Source organism: Sinohyriopsis cumingii, chromosome 12 (genome assembly GCF_028554795.1).
Source record: "Sinohyriopsis cumingii isolate HCF-2022 chromosome 12, ASM2855479v2, whole genome shotgun sequence".
NCBI classification, from domain to species: domain Eukaryota; kingdom Metazoa; phylum Mollusca; class Bivalvia; order Unionida; family Unionidae; genus Sinohyriopsis; species Sinohyriopsis cumingii.
In genome coordinates, this window is record NC_142972.1 from 123,027,277 (window position 1) to 123,052,278 (window position 25,002).

General features: G+C 36.1%; 1 protein-coding gene across 3 annotated transcripts in view; it reads left to right on the forward strand.

Annotated features, from left to right (window-relative positions):
* Positions 1 to 9,178: 9,178 nt before the first annotated feature.
* The window catches only part of LOC149787381 (serine/threonine-protein phosphatase 4 regulatory subunit 1-like), a 103,763-nt gene continuing 87,939 nt past the window's right edge, over positions 9,179 to 25,002 (forward strand). For all 3 annotated transcript variants that reach the window (XM_089977967.1, XM_089977969.1, XM_089977968.1), the window contains exons 1-4: positions 9,179 to 9,195; positions 9,280 to 9,324; positions 22,986 to 23,094; positions 24,334 to 24,440. In XM_089977967.1, the coding sequence (XP_089834093.1) occupies positions 9,189 to 9,195; positions 9,280 to 9,324; positions 22,986 to 23,094; positions 24,334 to 24,440 (268 nt within the window). In that variant the 5' untranslated portion in view covers positions 9,179 to 9,188. The remainder of the gene's footprint in view (positions 9,196 to 9,279; positions 9,325 to 22,985; positions 23,095 to 24,333; positions 24,441 to 25,002) is intronic.

Here is a 25,002-nt window from a genome sequence, read left to right on the forward strand (position 1 = left end):
CCCAATTAAAAAACAGACTATAAGCTTTCAGTTCATCTAACACCTCTGTAATGTGTTATCCCTCTAATCAAAATATCTTAATGTCATATATTGTTTGCAACATGAACTTATTACCATTGTCTGTTACAATTTGTGAACATGCGGCTTACTGTACAATGTAAAACTTGTTAGCTACACCCTCTTCCTCAAGTTAAATACCTTAAGTATACCTTTAATTTTAGCTTGCTTCGGTTCTGTAACATTGCTTATTGAAACTTCTATCTCTTTATTATTGGATTGTAACTCGTTATTCTTTCATGAAATGGTATGCCTTGCTAACTAAAATATACATTTTGATCGCTTTGCGCTTTTTCGCTCTTTTTAATTGCTGTCACGATTCTTTCTCCTAATTTTTTAACACGACTATTCTTGTTTTAGGGCCTTTGACACATTTATTTACTTGATTATTTTATCTCGTAACAAACCGTATTATTTGAGGTAGTCATTAAAAATTGACTTATCAAAACTGAAATAATCAGCGTTTTGATCTCTTCCAAACTCATGTTTGATGATGAACATATTGACATATAAATAACGTCTTTAAAATATGAGACGAATTTAATGTTGTACGAGAAATAATGTTAATTATTACTCATGTCTCTGTGTCTCACAACGTGCCATTATCTAAAATAAGAATAAGAACTTACAATTTGCATTGATCATGGCATTTCTGGTTGGTTCATTTAAACTTGCGTCATTGAAATGACTCGAACCAGGGCCGGCGCCATACCCGGCCGACTATCTGGCGCCCTAGGCAAAGTTAGATTCTGGCGCCCCCCCCCCCGGAAAATATAAATTTCAAACTTTATAAACAATAATGTTTTTTAAATATGCGCCCCCTGAAATCAGCGCACTAGGCGGATGCCTAGTTTGCCTACATGGTAGCGCCGGCCCTGACTCGAACTTCTTCTCTAACTTCAATTCTCTTTTTTTAGAAGTCTTAAAACAACTCTGAACGAATTACATAAATTATTCCGAAACAACAATTATCCAGCAAACGCACGAATGTTAAAATAATATTTTGTTTTTAGTTTCTAAAGTAGTTTCTTATCTGCTTTGTCCGTTTCTAACGTTACGGCTTTTGTGTTTTTAATATTCATGTGAATGTGGTATAATTTGTCTTCCATTCTACATGGAACTTTAGGCAAAAGGTTAACACAGCTATTTAAGGACAAAATTTAACAATTGCTCCAAATTTTACAGCTCTATTTATGATCACAGCAACTCTTACTTTATCGATACCTAATTGTCTTCCAAGTTTAAAAGGGGGCCAAACCAATTTAGAGGCGGAGGGGGGGGGGATATCTTAAGATGATTCGATAGTTATTGCACACTATTTGTTTGAATCTGCGGATTAAAAAAAAGTAACATCAGTATCTTCTGTCACAAAAGTCAGTATAATACAATAACTTTTAAATTAAAATGTTTTCTGTCACATCTGAACATGCAATTTATCTTACGACTTCACTAATTGCTTTCCTGTTTGTAATTTTGACCAAAGGTATAGAAACAACAACAAGAAATAAAAATAAATTCAAAAAGCAGTAAAAGAATATAAAATGATAGAGTAATATCTAACCCTATTTAAAACATAAATAATTATAAAAGACTGTTTATTGGTCTTCTTACGATAAAAGCTAGAGATTTTGTTTTATGTCTTTACACATATTATCTGCATCCTCGAACTTGTGAACTTTGCACTCTGTGAGGGTTGCTATGGTTGGGGTGGGTTGCACCCAATATTTAAGTAAACAGTTATAGAAGTCCCACAAAGGCTCGATTTTGGTTGGAAGTTAAATTAGTGAAAAATGGATGTAGAGCTCCGAGCCCCAAGTCAACAATGCCAACGGTTGGATGGTTAAATATACAAAAAGGGTTGAGATTCAGTGAATAACAATTTAATAACAATTCACTAATCAACTGATTCAAATTCCCAATTACACTCCTTCCGCTCAACCTCGACCCTTTATTGGCCTATTGCATCACTTGACTAGCAGTGTGAATCGATATCCACCCGTCCTTGTATTCTACTCATCTGTCGTATTCTTCTCTCATATTTCTCCCAACTCCTTCTCCTCTTTCTCCCCGACTATCTCCAAATTCCTTCTCCTCCTCGACTTCTCTATACTCCTTCTCCTCCTCCTCCACTTTCTCCTCCAGACTCCTCTTCCTTCCCCTCCACCTTCTCTCCACCGACTAGACTTCCGTCGACTTCGACTTTTTTTTTAGCTAGTCTCACTTCCGTCTCCAACTCTTGAAGACTCGGGACTCAATCCAAACCAAATTTCTGAGTCGCCTAAAAAGCTTCCCGTGAAAACACAAGGACGGTACAATCTTTTCCCTTAACCCTCTCATCTCATACTACACAGCGCCTATCATCAGATAACGCCTGTTAAATTGCCTCGGTCACGCATTCAGTCACATCGAGATACCCATACGTTCTTGTATGGTAAAACAACCGTTATAACACAGCACTTACTTCTTATACACACATTGATAAATTCTGTCATATCAATACATATTCCTGATTCTGTTATACTAAACAATATCATCATAATCAGATACATTTCTTTATCTTACAACTAATACAAAGTATGCAAATATTCAAATATCTATGCTCTGATATATGCATACATCCGTATTAACTAATCTTACATACTTCACCCAGTTTCCAAATTCACAATTCAAACATGTGTAAATTCTAATATAACGCATTAATAAATGCACTAGTTTACTACGAAGTAACCTAATTGCGAATTAAAAAATTAGTTCTGACCACAAGCTAACATTTACATAATTCCGCATCGCATCTAATAATTCTCTACGTAGACTCAAACACATTTTTGAAATCAAATACGCATGTAAATCAAACACTACAAAGGTAATTCTACATACTAAACGATGCTAGTAACTAAGTATACATACAACAAATAATTACAATTATGATGACGTAATATTCTGCAAAAATGGAGCAAATAACTTACTGACCTTTTCGAAGCTTTTCTTTCCTTAGAATCTACCTCTAAGTTTTGCCGCCAGATTACGAGTGGCTTTCTTTGAGTAACCCTATTGCTTATCAATCTTCCCAGGCGAATACTAACTTTTCATTTGCCAGCTCAGAAAGTTATTCTTAGGTTCGGAATTGTAGTCACACCCTCTATCTCAATTCCGATTGGATATCGATGTGAACCGATCCAATCAAACTTAGCGGACAATGTCCCTCTCACACTCTGTCAACGTGGGTACAAATAAGAACACGCCTCGTTCACCCCGTGGGCTCCCCTCTGATCTTAGGACTAAGATGTAACACATAGGTGTGATACGGCAAGCCTTTGTCAAATGATGCGAGCGGTTGCCTTCGCCAGCTCAAGTTTCCAGTCTCTGGCCGGTCACGGTAACATTACGTAAGAGTTTAACACTAGCCTGCGTAAATCTTTAGACATCAAACACATAGCCGCAGTAATATTTCTAAGCAGTAGATTATAGCTTATACATGATCTTATAGCTGTTGCTTAGCAAACGGGACACTCCTTTCGCTTGAAAATAAAATCGGGTTTATATTGCCCCAAATTGCTCTAAATGCAAATGTGCGTTACTACACGCAGTAAAAGAAACATAATCATAACGACGCTACAGCCTCACTAAGGACACGAATATACACACAACATACGGTTATCTACTGAGCGATCTATGCCGTCTCCGTGCTTCTGGTCATAAAATCGGCGTCTACGTTCTCGGTTACTTTCAGTACCTGATCTGGATCTGGTACTGTTGTAAGAACAGCGACCATCGCATCAAGCGTCCATTCGACAACTCCGCGCGAGATACGCGAGGGGCTGGTGATCGGTCTCCAATACGAACCTCAGCCCGTACAAGTACCGCTCGAACCATGATACCCCGACCACGATTACGAGGCATTCCCTCTCCGATACGGAGTAGTTCTTCTCGGCAGCAGTCAGTTTCCGACTGCCGTACGCGAGGGGAAAAAGCGTCACCTCGTGCTCTTGCAGTAGTGCTGCTCCAGCCCCATATCACACACGTCAGTGCAGAGCACGAAGTCTTTGGACAGATCTGGTAGACATACAACAGAGTCGGGTGTCAGCCTATCCTTAAGCATTAGGAAAGCGTGCTCACAAGCATCCGTCCAAATAGCTTTACTTGGGGACCGTTTCCTGGTCAGGTCAGACAATGGACCCGCAGTCACACTGAAATAGGCCACGTACCTCCGGTAATACCCGGCCAATCCCAAGAATGACATCCCCTCAGTTTTCGTGGTGGGTCGTGCAGCGTTTCTTAGCTGATCCACCTTCGACTTCTCTGGGGACAGCGTGCCTTGACTAAGCGTGTGTCCCAAATAGTCCAACGTCCGGAACCCAAGGTGACATTTGGAAGGGCGATCCGTCAATCCCGCTTGACGTAGCCGTTCCAAAACGTCTGCAAGCAGAGTGAGGTTCTCATCCCACGTCTCTGTGGCTAGCAAGAGATCATCCATGAAGTTGTGAACACCCCTACCGCGCAAGGGTTCCAACAACTTTCGCATCATTCTAGTGAAGACTCTGGGCATATTCTGGACTCCACTGATAGGTCCCGTCGGGAGTATCAAAAGCGAGCTTTGTCCTATCCTCCTCCTTTACAGGAAGTTGCCAATAGTCCTTGGACAAATTCAACTTCGAAAAGTATTTCGCTTTCGAGACAGAAGCGAAAATATGTTCTGGGTCATGTAGCATTTCGACTTGAAATTTCGTCAAATGATTCAGCTTCCGGTAGTCGACATAAAACCGATGAGTGCCATCCTTCTTCTGCAGTAGGACTATCACTAGGATTCCAGTAAAATGTTACCATCTATGAGGCGCCGTAGCAAAAAAAAAAGCTAGTCCAATCAAAACGTTGCCATTGAAATTTTAATGTCATATGCCCAGAATTCAAATTTCACGTGTTGTATCAAAAATACTTGTCCTTAAAATTCCATTTTCTAGGTCGAGATTTTAGATTGTACTAGGATTCCAGTAAAATGTTACCATCTATGAGGCGCCGTAGCGGAAAAAAGCTAGTCCAGTCAAAACGTTGCCGTTGAAATTTTAATGTCATATGCCCAGAATTCAAATTTCACGTGTTGTATCAAAAATGCTTCTCCTTAAAATTCCATTTTCTAGGTCGAGATTTTAGATTGTATCTGTTAAACAGTACTGACATTTCATTGTGCTTGTCAGAATTGCTATTTTTTATATGGTGAAATGATGTGTTGGTGTTAAAAGTAACATTACACAATATCCGCTTTAACAATTCAAAATAATATCAAGTATTAAGAGACATCATTCGTGTATTCAGTTATGATGCACCATTACATTTCATGCATTTACAGTTTGAAAGTTACCAAGCACAGGTCGAGAATTAGTATGAATTTCTTCGCTAGAGGTCGCTCTCATCACAGGAATCTGACGTTTTATCAATAAAGTACGTCTAAATATCTGACAACATGAAATCACCTTCTCGGTAATATATTACTGATAAGGTGATTTCATGTTGTCAGAGATTTCGCCGTACTTTATTGATAAAACGTCAGACTCATGTGCTCTCACGAACGGACCGCGTTATTTTTAAACAAGTAGGCTGCTTCTCGTTGCTGTGAAATTCAACAGATGAAATCTAAATACTCGCCATATTAAATGGAACTTTCATCACAAAGGTCTAGGGCTTCTTTTGAAAAATTGTGAACACCTGTTTCAAGCGATTGAGTGGTCCAAGCACGATACATACATACTACTCTTTGAAATTTAGCGGGCTATAAATAGTTTTCAAAAGTGGGTCAGGGTCGGCCAAAAATTCCTGCTTCAGACAAAATTGGAACATTCAAGGCTACTCTAGCCGTTTAAATCGTAAACAAATATCAAGTCTCGATAAAATATATATAATGCCTGTATCTCTAGCTTTTTTATATAAACATTCAAATATTAAAAATCTGTAGGTTCCCCACCAAAGCGTTGACTAAAAATAGGAAATAAGGTAATTTTGCATAAGGACAACCAATAACTATTCATTTTTAGGGGAAAACCCACCAGTCCCATTTATTTTTACTTCTGATTTTTTTCAACGCGGTACACATCAGTTTGAAATGTGGCATTAAAGTGCTTTTAACGAAAGATGTGAATATTCTAAAGGAGAATGCATGCCTACTATAAGGACGATTTTTCGTCCAGGCAAGAAGCTGTTTTTCTTCTTCTCGAAAATGCGTACAGACAGGTAAGTTTGATATCATTTTATAGAGAAAAGTTTGAACTTTTACATAAATAATCATATCAATGTTTTAATCTGATATTCCAATTGACTGTTCTAGAAATAGTTTTAAGCGTTGGTCTCGATGAGCGAAAATGCCTATAAAAAATACAAAATAAAAAATAGAAAAACACAATAAACTAAAATTTTAACAATTTCTCAGCGTGCAGTTCAACAAAGAACAAACATTGTATTTTAATTGAATTTGCATGATGCCTAAATCTCTAACATTACAAAATATTGTTACCAAATATAAAAGAAGATATCTCTGCATCGTAAAAAAGTACATTATTCTTGTGGTTGTGAAAGACAAAAATATATGGATTTTCAATCTTCAGTTTACCACAAGATTTCTGTATTATGAAGGTCTACAAAAGCAATCTCTCTCTCTCTCTCGGGGGCCCCGAGTGGCCGAGTGGTCTAAAGCGCTCTTCGTTACGGATCACTGCCATCTCACCTCTGTCTGCGGCGGTTCGAGTCTAAGATTCAGCCAATGTGGGTATGTGAGAAAGCTTGCCAGCAGCTTCTCGTGGGTCGGTGGTTCTTTCCGGGGTTTTCTCTGGTTCTTCCTCCACCATTAATACTGGCCGCCATGTATAGCCTATCATGTGCTGCAAAATGGCGTTAAACCCCACAACAACAACAACTCTCTCTCTCTCTCTCTCTCTCTATATATATATACTCATTGGGGAGAAGGTTTATTAAATCATGCTATGATGGGAAAGAAATCGGAATGTATTTTGATAGTGGCATTTCATTATACTGCAGTTTTATTTAATACAATCATTATGTTTCGTAATGTGAAAAATAAAATCTCACACTTGTTGTCATTTCAAATAAATTGTATGAAACTCGATACATAATTTCATTTTTTTTCTTTCGCTAAGGCAAAACACAAAATTGTTCAACTCATGAACTGCACTCGACTGATGCAGTCATCAAGAATGTTGAACATATAATTGGTGTTATGCAAATAATCATAAATCCTTGTAGTTTTGTAGCCCGATCAAGATTGTATTGTCTAATTTGGTTCAGTGTATCTATAAATGGCAGTTGCCAGTAAGTGCATGCAAAGCATGTGGGGTAGCACAACTAACTCATGAATTGCATTAAAAAGTAAATCGGACAAAACTTATGTATTTCTACTGCTGAACTTAAATTCGAAAACTCTTTGTAATAACATTTATAAGGCTGAACTTATATATTGGTGTTAAAGTGTTATCAACATCGACATTTCTTGCATGTGGCCTTAATTATGAAAGAAAGTGTTATATTCAGTCCTTACACCAGTGTTTCCTTCCTGTTTTAGGAAAAAATATCCCGTCAACTACTGGAAAAACTTGTCTGAAATTATCTACCTGTTTTCATTGTATTATTCTGCGAAAATACGTGTATAATTAATAAGTATAAATTGTTCTTGTTCGAAATTAAACTTAAGCCTAAATGACTGCAATTTACTCATTTAGTGTGGAATGATATTGTCTGAAACAAAGCACTGTAAATCCGATATTTTATTTAAAAAAATACAGTTGAATTGGAAAAGGTAAAAATTAAATTCTTAGCCATAGTCTGCGTTCCTGTGGATATAGAATAGCCCAGTGCACCATATTACATTTCCTAATAGGCGACTAAATTGATGAAACCGTTTCGCCCTAAGATACACCCCCGACAAAGTTTTTGTTTGTTAATTGTGCAGTTTATATTTAAAGTTTCTGCGAATTTGAATTTTTTTAAAAACCTTTTTTGTCTTTATGTTTGCATGCCTTTTTTGAATGCCTATATAGCCAGGATAGTGTTTATGTACCCAATGCATGTATACAATAAAATGGAAAACTTGGATATGAATTATGATTTTTGATCCCATTTATTTTTCTTTAAAAGGATTTTGATTTAATTGTGAAGTGTATTTTATATTCACCCATAGTATAATATATTCACTGTATCAGACGAAAGGATTCTGATCGATGTGGTCCATTTTTAGACCTTACAGTATAACATATTCACTGTATCAGACGAAAGGATTCTGATCGAGGTGGTCCATTTTTAGACCTTACAGTATGATCCCCTTGTTGGGTCCATTTAAGTTGCGAAAAATGAGTCAAGAAGCAAGATACATACATATAAATAAGAGTATGTATGTATGTATGTATGTATGTATGTATGTATACAGACATGCATGTGCATAAATTTATGCACTGAACTTTTTTTCTTAGATATCTGAAAGACTGTGGTGAACGATACTGGATTGTGAAGCCAAAGCTGTTTATCGTAGTTTACAATGGAATGTTAGCCCTCCCCTCTCCCCCTTAAAATGTTATAATGTACACATATTACATGTGATTATACTGTAACTGCATTTAAATATTTGTTTCTCTCGCCAAAGACTGCTCTTGAAATCTGAAGGTTTGACTATAATAATATTTCCCTAATGTGTTCGCATATTGAAACAAATATCCATAGGAAACACGAGTTGTCTTTTCACACATGGTTTATATTCCAACGCGGAATGTCACAACCGCATAGCCCAGAAATGGGCACGCTAAGTAAATTGTAAAGAATATCCCACGGTAAAAGTGAGAACGTAGTACGATAATTCATTTGTATCTTAAACAGTTATGTTGTTGTTTCAAATTATTAAAAGTTATTATTTAAAGAAAGCGAAAATTGGCTATAATTTATACAAAACTAAGTAAACGACTGAGACAACCATGAATGACGCTAGCGTAGGATTATTCAAATAATTGAGTCATCGGACATTTTCGGTTCTTTCCGACCCAAAGCGGACTGCCTCCGTAAAAATGACCAATGAGATGATAGCATAACATTCGTATTCTCCAATCACTGTTAACCTAACACACCTCGTGGTCTTTTCCAACATGGCGGGTGAGTCCACCTCACATTAATGTATTTTTGTCGCTCCAATTTCAAACTTTGTACTCTTACTAACGAGCCTTTTTTGCCTTTCAGATATCGATTTTTATCAAGATAATGTAGACGACACACCAGATGATGGTAAGTATTGACTTAATTTAATAACTATCCATTGTGTCACCCTTGAAGATGCTGCGGAGAAACGAAAATGTGTCAAGTTCCAGGGGATTTGATGTTATTTAGGTGTGATTAATAATTTAGAGCAGTAAACTGTCTAGCCATTGCAGATAGTATTATTTATCCTTTCTAACTGTGTAACAAATGTGCCTGCAATCTTTGTTGACATCTAAACTGTTCCAACCACGTGTAATTTTAAGTTGGAATTCAAACATGACGCCAAGGCTTGACGTGAATTTGATACCATGATAGTTTTCGGTCATGTGACCGAGGGGTTTCCTAACGACCTTTTGAACTCGTAGCGTTCCCGCGCATCCAGGATTAAAACAATAGGTATTTTAGAATTGCATAACCTTAGTTCATAATTTCTTAAAACAATTCGAGCCATGGTGAGATATGTGGATTGTGTCACGAATGAGTGACTGCATACCCAAGGATTACGCTGGCTGTGTTGATATTGAAAAGTAGGTCACTCGTGGGGTTTCATATAGAGTCGAATAGAAGCGCATTCTTGCATAAAAAATATAGCACAGAGTTGTTGCTGAAGCGTTTAATTGAATAATACAATTAGTACTTTATAGTAATTTGCGTTAGCTGTGCATTTGCGCAGCCATACAAAGTGGATTGAAGTAAATAGTTATCTAGCGAGAACAAAGGCTTTGTTCCATGCTGTTCTGTTGACAGTGTTTTCAAAACATGGGTCTAGTGCACATGCTTCAAATTATGATAATTAGATTCACTTTGACATTGGTTGTTTTGATCAGCACTGAAGGCAGCTGGCAGGCGGACAGATCTGTCATGTTGTATACGAGTGTGGGTTTCCATATCTTGAAGGTTGCAAAATGTTGCAAATAAAATTAATAATGCATTTATTTTTTTTTTATATTGTGCAGAGGAAAAAAGGGGGGCTTGGTGGGGTGCAATGACAAATTTAAAATTGCTAAAGTGATGTAATTTGTTTATCATTTAGCATCTTGTGTATGTTCTAAATACATACATATTCAGTGATTTTAGTGCACTCAGATTTTCCATAGTATTTTGAAAGTTGCAGTCCAGGAGACCCTCCTTGAATACAAAATGCAGTAAATCCTATAAAAAGATGATTTACAACATTATGCATGTCTTGTAGGGTTACCATTATATAAATCAGGTTGCTGATGCTCATTCATTGTAAACAATTTAGTATTATAGTTATTAAATGAAAACTTGAGGCAGTTGAGAATGGTGATACTTGTGACATTATAACAATATTCTGTTGCTCTACCATTTCCGTTCTTTATTTTTGTGTGCAGCTAGAAGGAATTAGAGAAGTAATTACATTAATTTAATTTGCACAGCCCCATTTCAGATCAGTAAATTTGTGCTTGTGCTAAAAGAAAAAAATGACCATGTTTGAGACATTTTCTTCCATTGCACTGTTAAACAACATGGCACAGCATAATACATCAACTTTAATAGTTATGTTCCCTTAATCATTACACTATGTATTTTGGCTATATTGATTCATCAGCACAGCAGAAACTATAAATTATGATTAATTCTAACAGTCCCTAGTTCACTGTATTACAGTTAGAAACTGGTATAAATCTTAACTACCAGTAGAACAAATGTTGTATTTTGATGTAGATTTTGAAATTCACCAGACACTAAAAGATCCATATTTTCTCTGGAATCAACCTATAAACATTTAGTTGTTAAGGCAAGGTTACTAACATTGAACATTGTCCTCTATAATTTGATGACATGAACACTATAGTTTGAAGACACCTGTTAAGGTGTTCCTTATTGATTTACCTCAAGTCTTAAGTGCATAAAGATAACTATGTCCCGTTTTGCAATCCATGAAACTTTCCTATTCTTTCACAAATCTTTCTCATTGTCTTTATCTTTAAAAATTGGATGCATTAAGAACTTTGTCAGTCATTTTTGGGAGAATCTGGCTCGTCTTAGCCTTGCGTTGGGCATCTAGTAAATTATGTAAAGTTGACACTGGAAAAATATATATGATAATCACTCAAAACAAAGGTATTCCTATCCATGTCATACAAAAATGGCTGTTTTTATAATGCTTTTTATTCTCATGACAAATTAAGTAACAAAATCTTGTCACTATTTTCCAAATGCAATTTTTGGTAAAGTGAAAGTATTTAAAACATAATGGAAGGATTTAATTTAAGGTTGATTCAAAAAGTGCTAATGCTTATTACAGCAGGGTGTCAAAGCACAAGTGTGTGAAATTGTCAGCTGACAAATAACTTGTGTAAAACTGTACATAGACATATTTTGTGATATTTTAAAATGATTTTATTATTATTCTGGGTTCCATGTTTTCATTGCTGCAGTTTCAGTCACAGATTTTTCAATAGAATCTTCAATTTTTTCCCTCTTGTCCCTAATTTCCAAGGTTGGCAATGGACATCTTTGTATAAACTCGTGATTCCCTCATTTTCCAAAAGAGCCTATTGGTTATAGCATCTGCCTCAGATGTGGGAGGTCATTGGTTTGATCCCTGGCTGAGTCATACCAAAGACTTTCAAAAATGATACTAACATCTGCCTCGCTTGGCGCTCAGAATTAAGAGGTTAGTGTTGAGACTGGTTGGCCTGGTTTCAGAATAATGTTACTGGGTGGGACAAGATGTTACACATCTGCCGTGTGATGCCCGAGTGCTAGACATCACCATAAATTGCAGACACTGTAGCGATATGGCTGAAATATTTTTAAAGCTACATTAAAAATCCAAGTCACACACATTTTCTAAAAGATTAATCATTATTTTACATGTCTGTCATCTAATTTTGTATCGTCCTTTGTTGTAAGTGAAAAAGGCTATATATGTAGACTTGAGACAAAGAACTGCTTTCCTCATTTGTCAGGAAGATGAAGTTGAAAAAACAACTTTATCAGACTTGGTGTAGATTGCGCATCTCTTTTAGAGCTTGATATAATGGTGCTCTCTTGTGACCATTCAGCTTCTGCCGTAATATGTTAGATTAAAAGTCCCTGTTCATGGAGGCTTATTTTCAAGCACCTTGCATAGATTGGCCACCCACAGATCTGTGTAGACATATTTAGGGGATTGTGGGTTTCTTGCTGCTTTTTGTCAGTGTCCCCATAATTCTTGATTCCTTTCATTCCAAGTTTGCGTTTTTCATCGGGGGACAATATTTATAAAGTTATTTTTCTGTACGCAAATTTCCATGTCTGGTTGACTCTAGCTACAATGGCATGAAGTGTTCTTGTACCATGCAATGCAACGGTGCAAATAGGTCCATTGTCCAAGACAAAAAGGGTTTCTGGATTTTAAATCTACAACCTAAGTAGAATAATGTTTTTGAGGACAATTGGCTAATGATAAAGTTATAGAGTTTATGAAAGGTAACATGTATTGGTATGTTTATTCCAAACATACTTTGCCTGCCATGACAGATAACATGAGATAACTCAAGGTAATTCATTTTCCAAATAAAGCCTGCTTTACTATGATTGGATTTTCGCTGATACATTATTCAGTGAATCACATATTTACTACAATATGTTTTCGTTTCCAAATAAGGGTGCAATGTTATTTTCTTTGCTAACTATAACTAGCACATGAAAAATATGAGGCTGAAAACGAAAATAGTTACTTGTAAATTGGTAAGGATGCCTTCACAAGCCAAGGGGGACCGCTACAGTGGCCTAATGGTTAGAGCACCTGTCTCGGATGCTGGAGGTCATGGGTTCTATCCCGGCTGAGTCATACCAAAGACTTACAAAAATGGTACTAACATCTGCCTTGCTTGGCGCTCAGCATTAAGAGGTTAGTGTTAGGACTGGTCGACCTTGTGTCGGGATAATGTGCCTGGGTGGGACATCATGCTTCATGTCTGCAGCATGATGCCCCAGTGCTAGACATCACTATAAACTGCCACACTGCAGATATCGTAGTGATATACTTGCTTGCAATCGATATGAAAATTATTCATTTTCTCAGATATTGTGAGTATTAAAATCATTGTCTTTAATCTGCTGAAAGACGATAAAACAAATGCGTTGATGAAATTTGAGCTGGTACTAGCGATTTTGATTGATAGTTGCACGAGCACACAGAATCTCACAACCATCATTTTCAGATATTGTAGAAACAATATATTAAATGAAAGTTTGTATACTGGTTGTAATAAAAATACAAAAACGAAAGAGCACAAAATTATCTATATTTATTCTGAGACCAACTTCCCGAGTTTTGTTGTATCATATGACTACCATGTTGACATATGCTCTCATGCAGAGAACTGGACTACTCTGCTTGATGAATCAGACTGGCCATGTTTCTTCTTGTTCTCGAAATAACTATGTTGAGAATTATATATTCTTTCTGGTTTTTACAAAAGGTATCAGACTTTCATTTAATATAATTGAAATTTTGGATAACAACATTTAAAAGGAGTTTTTTTATATGCGTGACTATTGGACTTCGATGTCATTGTTTAAGAATTATGAAATCATGTGACTGTTAACGCAAATGGCCAGTACCGGGTTAGGTTTCGTCTAGTCTGTCAGCAGATTAAAGACAACGATTATAATACTTGCCATTTTTGAGAAAATAAATAAATTTTCTGTCGATTTCATGCAGGTGTAAGTAGATATAACGTGCTTTAAATTTGCTAGGCCCAAATGTGAAAAATGGTTTTGGAATATTCGGAGGAAACATGGATTAAAAACATTCTGAATCTCTGAGCTTAACTTTGATGTGAAACTATTAACAGTGACATGTAGCTTGAAGCATTCATTTCAGATCTTAAATAGAACGCAGGTGAAATGGGAAATTGTTGTCCCTTTTATTATATATAAGAAACAATAAGAGCCCATGTGCCAATAAAGGTTTTGGGCCTGGTTTATTGAAGTACAAGAAGACAAGTTGATTTTACAGAAAATTCAGTCCTTGTTTATACAACAATATATAACTTTAAAGGTCTTTTGTTAAAATTTAAATCAACCCTTTTGTACTTGTCTTTAAATGATGGAATTTTTTTACCCAATTCATCGTACAGAGTTTAGTTTCGTTGAAAAATCTTGATATTTTATTGGCACACATAAATTCAGGGTTAAACTTCTTTTGTGACAAGACAAGATTCTAATACTTTGCATTTATTGTTTTTTTTTCTTTTTTTTTCTTCATATTGTGATAGGAAATGTTTACTTTGCATAACATGCACATATATTGCTCTACAATTCTTTTGAACTAAAGGTTTGAAAGGGAACACAATAATTTATGTTCATTATGTTGTTTCCACGTAGCAACATAATGCAGGTCAGCAATGTAAAGTTAGAATTTGTATTCTGTACATTGAAATGGCTTTAAATGCCAATTTATAGCAATATGGTCAGATTTGTTTTGTGTGACTCATTTTGTGGTTTTGTACAGATTATCTTTTCTGATAAACGTTTTGGAGAGTCTTGAAAGAGTAACATCTTCAGATTTGGAAAATGCATGTTTTATAATCCAAAATGTTCTTTAATTCCATTCAGTATTGGTCTTATGTTAACCTTGAAAAAATGAATTTCATCCTGGAAAAGTCCTGGAAATTTATATTTAGAAAAGCATGGAAACCATGTTGATTATGTCATGGGTGTAAATAAAAATGTTGACTTAGCTGGCTCCCAGGATATCAGGAATTATAACAACCTGTAAAGATTTCCTTGACCTAAGTCAAGCTGAGTGGTTTTGACTGTACGTACGGTATTTTGCTTTGTTTTAAATTTGTTTTCCTATCCCATGCCCATTTGATCCAAGGTGCAACACTGGATTTTATTCATCTGCGGTGATAGAAGTTTTAATTTTTGCTGTTTAAAGCATGAGATGAACATGGATAGAATTTTATTTCTGAAATGGTTTAATCTTGTCTCGACATAAAAATGCAACATAAATATGGGTATTCTTTGTACAAGGATAAAATTGTTCACTGTACTTGATTCGTAAAAGGTGTACTGACTGAGTAGGTCTTGAGTATTTAAAAGATTATGAATAGGAAAAAAAACATTTTATTTTAAGGATTTTCTAATGGTAAATATTTAGTTCAGGCTTGAAGGGTTTGTTTTCCCGAGGAATTTTGGCAGTGTTGGACTTGTCAACTTGTTTGACTGTAACATCTTTGCTACCCAGCTTTTGCCCATCACATCGTGGCCTGGTCTTCGCTGATGTATACATATATTCCCATTACAAATGTAGTAATGTGCTGTAGGTTGAATTTTGACAGAAGTTTTTTTTTATTATGAAGTTTGAATATTTCTTTACCCCCCCCTTTTTTTTTCTTCTCTTCATATCCCCAGAAAATTGAACATAAATTTGAGATGAGCAGTTAACCACATAAATGCACAATGATTTTATAAGTTTCTATTGTTATTCGAAAGTGATGACAAAGTCGAACAGTGAATGTGTTGCATGTTGGTTTCCTATGTGAAGAAAATTCGTTTTCTGATCTGAAAATTGTTAAAACCACCCCTTCCCCCACCATTTGAAAAAAGGAAAATTTCAGAATGTAGAAGGGATTTTAAAGGCATGTTTTGAAAAGCCATGCATTTGGTTCTTTATTTCTCAAGATCATTTTGGCACAAGAAGTGCACTCTTACAGCCCAGAAAAGGCAGTATAGATGTTGTCTTTTGGTTTGTTATTTTATCTGCATGTAGCATGAAGATTGGTATATTTTTTTTTTTTTTAAGATAAATTTTTTTAGCCATCTGGTCCTATTTTACAACAGATGTCATATTCCCAAAGTTTTGTATGTTGGCCTCTTAATTTGATCAGACTGATTTATCTTTGAGAAGGGGAAGTTCAAATTCAGATTTAATTCAGCTGTGACCAGCAGTTTGAAAAATCAGATCTCTAAATTTCTGCTATATTGGCTGTAAGCATGGAAAGTCTTGAGGTAAAAAAAAAAATTCATAGTATCACTGTAAAGCTGAGCTGAAACAAAAATAACTGAAAATTCAGACAGAAAAATTGACATCGTATCATCTTTGGTAATGCTTGAAGTCAGGCTTGGTAGTTGATTGTGCTGGCCATAGCACTTTGTAAAGGAAACAAACAAATCAGAATGTAAACTATGCGGTGTTGAATTTGTTTATAAGGAATGACATGAAACCTACTATATAATCTGCAATTCAAAAACTGACTCGCAAAATAATTTGGTAACAAATTCAGAGGTCAAAGGTTTTAGTAGGGAAGAGGTCATGTTTTGATCTGCATGTTAAAACTAGGTGTACACTGGCATTATGAGGAGGTAAATCAGCTAAATTGCCTACATTATCCAGAGATGACCAACACCCCGAATTTGGCATGAATGTCGCGAGTTGCTGAACCTGTTAAAACTCACACTACCGTATAAGAGAATCTCTATTATTCATTTAAAATAATAAAGGAAAATTTGGCGGAAGATGAGGCCATATGCGAGTATTTTCTGTCTTTCCAAGTCTTTTCCAGTAATTTTGTAGCATCAGTTGCTGGCATACAACTAGATTGTTTTCGGTCCTTTCAAATTTTTATGGTAATTTGCTTCACATGACCAGTTTCTGGCATATAAAGTGCCATTATGATCAGAACACTGAAGTTAGAAGGACAAGAAAAATTACACTGAGCTAGGTACTGTAAATAGTGATATATAACTGCACATATAATATGCTTTGTAATGTTTTTAAATGATTTTATCATTCTCTGGCTTCCATGTGGAGTTTTTATTTGCTGCAACAAGTGTCAGTTTTATTCAATAAAATGTCAAATTGTTACCGTTTTGTCCTTAATTTCCCTGGTTGGCAATGGGTATCTCTGCATTATCAGCAGTTCCAGGAAGAACAGGCACTTGTAATAAAAAATAAAACAAATTAGAGACAGTATAAACATTTCTGTCAGCTGTGTCATCATAAAAATGAAGTATTTTTATTTTCCTCTGACACTTGTATTTGCATTGACAAAGCTATGATATATTCATATCGGAGGATACTACCCACCACAAGCAAAATTACATGTCCTAGTTTTTAATGTTTCAGTGATTATACAGTTTTCACATGAAACCTGATTGTTCTAATGACCACTGAATAAAGTATGTCACAAGGAACTATATTAACACTCCATGGATTACATTGTTTTTCTGCTTTTTTAAAAAAAACTTTCTGTTCACAGTTGTATAGACTGTCATAAGTCCTGATGGATTACTTCTCACCACAAGAAAAGTAGGTCATGTTAACACATTAAACCCTGAGCCAAACAGCTAGGCAGTCCCTTACAGCATACCGACAGAGATCACCTAGAGCAGTGCTAGTCTAACCAGTGCCTGTATCCTTGAGACTTGCTGACAGCACTTGGCTTGCAGATTTTTATAGAGGGGGCTACTTGTTAAAAAAAAAAATTTAAATTTGTATTCATTTAATTAAGCTGAAATTTGGTACAACAGTTCTCAAGATTACATAATTGTATAGATTCCATGCTACATGCAGAAATAAAACTCATGCATGAAGGTGAAAACAAATGATGTACTTGCCAATTTGCTTCTCTTGCCATGAATAATCCATAAAATCCATTGTGAATTCACACAGAATTATTAACACCATCAGCACATGAAATAATTCTATTTTATGTATACAGAAATTTCACTTGTCATCTCTCTTGCAAACTTAATATCCTGTGAATACTGTACACAACTGGGCATATTTTCCTTGCTCTTTACTTACCTTTCTTCCTTAGAATTCTCACTGAAAATTTAAAAACTAATTGAACACTTAACAAACCATGAATTATGAACACTCATGCTAACAACAGTTTGTTCCCAAACATTTATTTAACGATTCTTCAAAAGAAAAAAAGCTCCAAATAAATAAATTTTTCATCAGGGTCTAAATCCGTTGTTGGTCCTGTGTATAGCCTCTTGTCAATGTGTGTTTTATCATTTATGTTCCATCGATCAGCTCTTCTTTCATTTTCTTCTTTTCCATCCTCTTCAACATTCTCATTCTCATCACTACTGCTGTTATCTCCAGTAGCTTTATCATTGTCACTATCAATCTCGTCTGATTAAAATCCTGAAAATTCTCTGTCTGTCTGTCAAGTAAAAGTCTGCTTCCGGTGGCTGATTCTCGTCAGTTTGCATCAGCGTCTGTTCAGCAATGTTCCCTCTATCTCTCTAAGCTAACATTTTATTGGTTAAACTGCCTGCATAATTAGGAAATGGCTTGAAATCAACCAATGGCTTGCGTCGATTTAACTCGTCGTGCAGGATACAGGCCTAGACAAATACTGCCACTCAAACTTGGTGCCCGGGATACAAGCTAGGTAAACTCTGCCATGTTATTGAGGCACTCGGGAGGTGAGGGAAGTAAAGTATGACGAGTTATCAAGGCAGCAGGGGTTAATGTGTTAAACTTTACTGCTTTTGCAAGTGTTCAAATTTTGGAATATGTCAAAGCAAATTCCATGGAATTCATTTTGTAATCAATGGTTAAAATTTTGCTCTTTATTCCTGCTGTAAAAGTATACAATTTCCATACATGCTATATAATATTGCAAATTGTCAAGGTACTCAGCAAGATTTTGTTTGCAGTATTTGTACCTTTGATGGGGGAACTGTGGTGGCTTATTGTAAAGGGCGTGGTTTTGAATCCTTGGACCAACTTGGGCAACTGAGGCATGTCATTGTGTGAGGTACTTTGCTCCAATTGCCTCCTCACATAACCTGCTTGTGTTCCTGTGCCATATGGATTAAAACCAAACCATACCATTGACAGAGTTGATTAATTTGACAAATCCCATCCTCCACCTAACTACCTCCAGCAGTCATTGAACAAATATATTGGGTATTGTGTAGCTTGTGCCCTAGGCAGAAAAGGTTGACACGTGCTGCTGCCACTTGTTTATCTGAGTACCGCTCCGGCATCCTATGTGATTAGAGCGTCTGCCTATGTGGGAGGTTGCTGGTTTGAACTCGGAGTCATACCAAAAACTTTTAAAAAATGGTATTGACAGCTGCTTTGCTAAGTGCTCAACATTAAGAGTTTAGTGTTTGGGCTGGATGGCCTGATAATGTGACTGGGTGGGACATGATGCTACATGTCTGCAGCATGATGGTCCAGTGCTAGACATTCACCATAAGCTGCCTTATTATAAAGATATGATGGACAACATTTTTTAAAGCTGTGTTAAAAATGCAAATCACATACACATGCACTGTTCAACTGAAGGCAGAAAAGCAAAGCAATATATGCTGTGAACTCTAAATAAATGGAACTCTAACTTAATTTTTCAAAAGATTTAAAGATTTTCACAATAAACTGAAAATGGCATTTTTATAAAATTATAAACTTTGAAAGGAACATCTATGATTTTAAAGAAACCGATATGCTAATAAGTGTGCAGTTATCTCATTGTTGGGAATTCAGTCAGTTGTGACTCACTGTTTATCAACTGGTAGCCATGACAATGCATTTGACTCATGGTTCAGAGTAGGTCACATGGTGCAAATGAGTAGTTCCAACACAAATTGTATTACAAGCATGAAAGCAGTGTTGTGAGAAAAAGTATTGATTATGCTTAATATGGCTGTTGATTCAGAGAAAATCAGCCAGTTTAATCTCATTAGGTGCTGAATGAACTATTTTTGGTGTGCTAGTGACACAGCTCCTATCAGAGGCAGTACGTTCACTAGAGCTGCCTTGTTTAGCAAGGCATAAAATCCATATACTAATATACTTGTGCACAAATTGTCATTTGTGGGTCGCTAATGCTGCTTATTAGGCCTGATCATGTACAGGCAGATCTGGGTCTGTGCTTTTGGTCATAATCAGGAGAACAGATAACATACACAGATCTGCCACAACATAATGTGCTCACAGAACTGTATGCAGTTGTTAGGCCTTTGAAACATGATAGACCCTGATATACCTTCAGACCTGCCATCCCTTATGATTTTACCACAAGTCTTGTGAAAATTACTCCATAAATACGGATTTATGACATACAAGCAAAAACTATGGGAAAATGATTGTAACCAAAAAAATCAGATACTTGGTTCCTCAGTTTGATTTGGATCCAGATTTTGTATTAGAATTAAGGAACCAGACTAACTTTATTTACAATAGCACCCCAGATGCTTAAAACTGCACTTGTTTGTTCATGCAAAGCATCTGCATGATCAAACTAGAGATTATAGAAATTTAAAAAAATGGCATTTAAAAAGCTATGCATGCTTAACACATTAACCCCTAGAGGTTTTTGTCATTTTCGCCTGAAATTCAAGTAGGAAACACATTTTGAAAGCTATTTCTGAATGTGTACGAAAACACCAAATCCAAGGTGATCTTTCAAAAACATACTGCCTAGTTGTGTTAGAAACATTGTTTTTCATTGGCTATTTTTCTCACGCCTGAACAGAAGGGTAAAAGTTTTGTTTTTTATTTTTTGTGTGCTAAAATTCCAAAAATTGAGGTTTTTCCCTCTATTTTGTAGTGCAACTGGAAATTCCAGATTATTTGGTGTCATTGTAGAGCTACATCTGTTTACCTTTCTATCATACCACCCACTTTAGTGTATGACCATGACACTACAGAGCTCGGCAGTAGGCTACTACTAGGGGTTAATCTGTTAAGATAAAAGGGAAAAGAAGCTTCTAAAAAAGTGTTAATAATCAAAACAGAAGAATAAAATGGGGTATTCAGATTCTTGTGAATAAAAGCTAGATGGGACACAAGTATGTTTATTGGACATCATGTGCAAATTTGAGTATGTCTCATGGTGAGATATATGATTGCCGTCATGTGAAATGGTTAAAGAATTTTCCAAGAACTATGTCAAGTTGAGAGATGGCAAAAAGCCATTGAGTTGCATAGGGATGGAATTAAAGTTTGTGCAACTGTACTAGTGGTAAATAAAGTCTATGCATACTGTACAAACTTTCTCAGTTGAACATGATGTTTATGGTTTGTACCTCTGACATTTGTTGGCAGGCTGGGTCAATGCTCTTAGGATTAATCAGTAGTGACAAATCAGATTCTGTGCTTTTTGCAGCTAGGTAAGACTTGATTATCTTGCGACCTTTATTTGCATGGTTACAAGGGCAGATGTTCATGGGTGATTTTGAATCGAAAATGTGGTTTGATAATTTTACATGCTGTTTAGAGTCCCAGGCATAGAGTCCTAGGCCTGGTATGTTGAACAAAATGTGAGAAATGTCAGTCCACCAACACCTCTTCATGGGCATTTTGGTGAGAACCAGGTTAACTGTCAACTGTGTTGATCTCAGATTTGCAGACATATTGTTGCACTCAGCTTGTTTTGTCATGTCACTTAAGTCTTTTATTTTAAATAAAGGAAATGGAAAATAAAAGTTAACACATTAACCCCTAGCAACGACTTTATGGGGCAGGAGGTAGTAGCCTACTGCCGAGCTCTGTAGTGTCATGGTCATGCATGATACACTAAAGTGGATGGTATTATAGAAAGGTAGACAGATGTAGCTCTACAATGATGCCAAATAATCTGGAATATCTAGTTGCACTACAAAATACAGATAGAAAAACCTCAATTTTTGGACCCGACTTTTTGGTCTCAGATCTAAGGCAAAACCAGTATGAACTGCAAACAGACAGATGAACCTTTGCAAAAAGTAGGATAAGCTGGGTATTTGGAATAAAGAGTGGTCTCCATACAAAAATAATGGTTCCGTTTAGCAAAAAAACACAAAACAAAACCAACTTTCATCCTTATGCTCATGCGCGAGTCAAATAGCCAATGAAAAACTGTTTCTAACACAACTAGGCAATATGTTATTGAAAGATTACCGGGGATTTGGTGTTTTCAAGTCTATTCAGAAATAGCTTTCAAAATGTGTTTTCTACTCTATTTTCAGGTAAAAGTGGCAAAAACCTCCAGGGGTTAATGTGTTAGAAGGCATGCAAATGCTACCTGCGTAAGAAATAGTGGTCATTGTTCTATGTCAGGTTAAATCATTTCAATTGACCACTCAGACATTGTTATAAATATTATTGTGTAAGTAACTAAGCTACATTAAATTATCCTAGTCATTCATAAATGTAATCAGAGATAGCAAGACTACCAAGTGAAAGGAGTACCCAGTGAATTTAAAGCTTTTATTTGATAAGCTTCATTATGGAGGAATTTGTAGTTACTGAATTGGAACTTGTACATTTGCTCAGGGATGAGCAAAAATTTCACTATTACTTGTAATGTAATCATAGCAAGAGTATTTCAGTAATGAAGCAATTAATTAAAAATGAGTTTCAACATTGATGTTTTTGCCACAAAACATACCTTGACTCCAAACCTGAAATGTGTAGGCATGGTGATACCTAAAAAAAAACATTTGAAATTGTTTTCAAAACATGCACCCAACATCACAGGATCAAAGTTGTACAAAGACCCAATTCCACTAACTTGAGTTTCTGGGTAGACATGTGAGTAATTTGAGACTTGGGCATCTTGATTTTGGCAGTTACATGATGCATTTTTTTTTTTATAAAGAAAAAAAGCAATGGTCAAATTAATTATTTCATGAAATTAAGTAATAAACAATAGTTATGTGGTGTTGCTTGTAACATTTGATACAACTGAAATATTTTTCAAATTTTTTTTCTTAAGGTGACGGCATGGATGAAATGGGAGGTGATGATGCATTTGGAACAGATGATAGTTTGACCGCCCTTCAAAAGTTGGAAAAGTATATGGAAAGTGATAATGTCTTCACAAGGTAAATAAATAGTATTTCTAATCACCTTCATCAGACCAGTAATTTGATGCTGAACTTGTATTTATAATTCCATGTGGTTTAGCGAGATGGGGTCATCCATTTAGTATATACGCAAAAAAATCTGGCAGAGCTTGACCCCTCCACCTACCACCGTACACATGCATACTCCACCCACCCACCCACCCCCGTGCGTATGTATGCTTGAATTCTAATGAACAGCCTATATTTAATCCACACAGAAACCATAAAGGATTAATAATATTAATGTGTTTAATAAAACAGTTAGTCCACCGATGTTGAAGGTCTGGCTGCATCAAAGAAATAAACTGTTTAAGTTTAAGCAGTTTGTTGAGTGTCTGCTAAAATTCAAATGTCGACTGAACCCAGTTGAACAGGTTATGTATTAGACGAACTATTATCAAGGTTTCACACATCCCACCCCATTTCCAATGTGTGCGTACAGTGTCGGTAGATCCCCCCAATATGTAAGTCTATACATTTGGGTTACCCTCCTCCATGCATACATGCTAAATGGACGGCCCCTAAGGTGCTTTTTTAAAATTATCCTTTTGTTTGTGTGCGCACGCAGATATATTCATGTATTTATTGGGAATGTCAGTATTGATCTATGCAAAGATTTCAATTTATGCTAGTGCTTTAGAGTAAAATTATTATTAAATATTTGATAACTTGATTATTAATTTTGAATGAAATCGAGAGAATTGAAAATAATCTTAACTGATGTTTGTGGTTAATATATGTTGCATTTGAAACTGCATATTAATGCTTTTGCCCCAAGTAGAACAGGTTGATGTAATAACATGTGAAATCGTTTGAAACATCCATAGTTAACGAGACAACTCCGCTGTAACCAACTTTTGATAAGAGATAACACGTTTTTGCTAGATATGTTGGGGAATGTATTTGATGTCGTAAAGGCTGAAAATTGGATTCATGTTTTCATAATGCTGTCTGAACTGTGCAGATTCCCTACTTAGCAATTCCTTCCAGACAGTTGCTTTCCCAGTCTGTTGCAACTTTACCCCGAGAGATTGGTTCCAGGTCCATTCACAGTCACTGTAGAAACAAATTTTTAATGTTGTCTTGTTTTTTGCTCAGATCTCTAATTCAGTCAGTGGATCAACAGTAAAACAATTTTTTTGGTCCATGGCGATGCTTTGTTTAATTTACACACAATTCACTTTCTGCATTTTGAAGTACTTTTCTGTGTACTTTTAGACAGATGGTTGCCCGTGGGCTGCTGGACACACTACGGGCAGTAGGTGATTCTGAGGAACAGACCTCTGCTGTGCTTAGTGCCATGGTCAGGCTATCCCAGGACTCTGGTATGTTTCCCGTAATTTCTTTCTTGGACATAATCTGAGTGGAATTTTAGGAAAAACAGTTTAGATTTTATAGTTTGGTATATCCTTGTGTTGCCAGTAATATTAAAGTTTTCCCCCAGCCAAACTTTTTTCTCGAACCAGCTGTCAGATAAAGTTGCAGTTTTTATTGCACAAATTAGTCATAAAGCTTTGAGCAACGATGGAACTTCGTCATTTGGGGTTTCATTTCTACATTGAATTCCATGCAGTCTTAAATCTGATAACCCATTCATGTCCCAAATATAGAAACATCTCGTACAAAATTATTCTGTACTGGTTTCTGCCTAGCCACATTAGCATAAAACTTAATGGATAGATAGATACAGTAGCTTAAGCTGCCTGCAGTCACCCGTTTCCAAATGGAAGATTCCATATACTGACTTCAGATATTATATAAATTGACATGTTCGTCTGTTTTGGAGAGAGGGTGTGGGACATTGTGCTGATTGCATGTCAGCCACATACCCTACTCCTGTAACCCTCCTGAAGGATTAACATCGGCCGGAGTATGTACCCTGCCAAT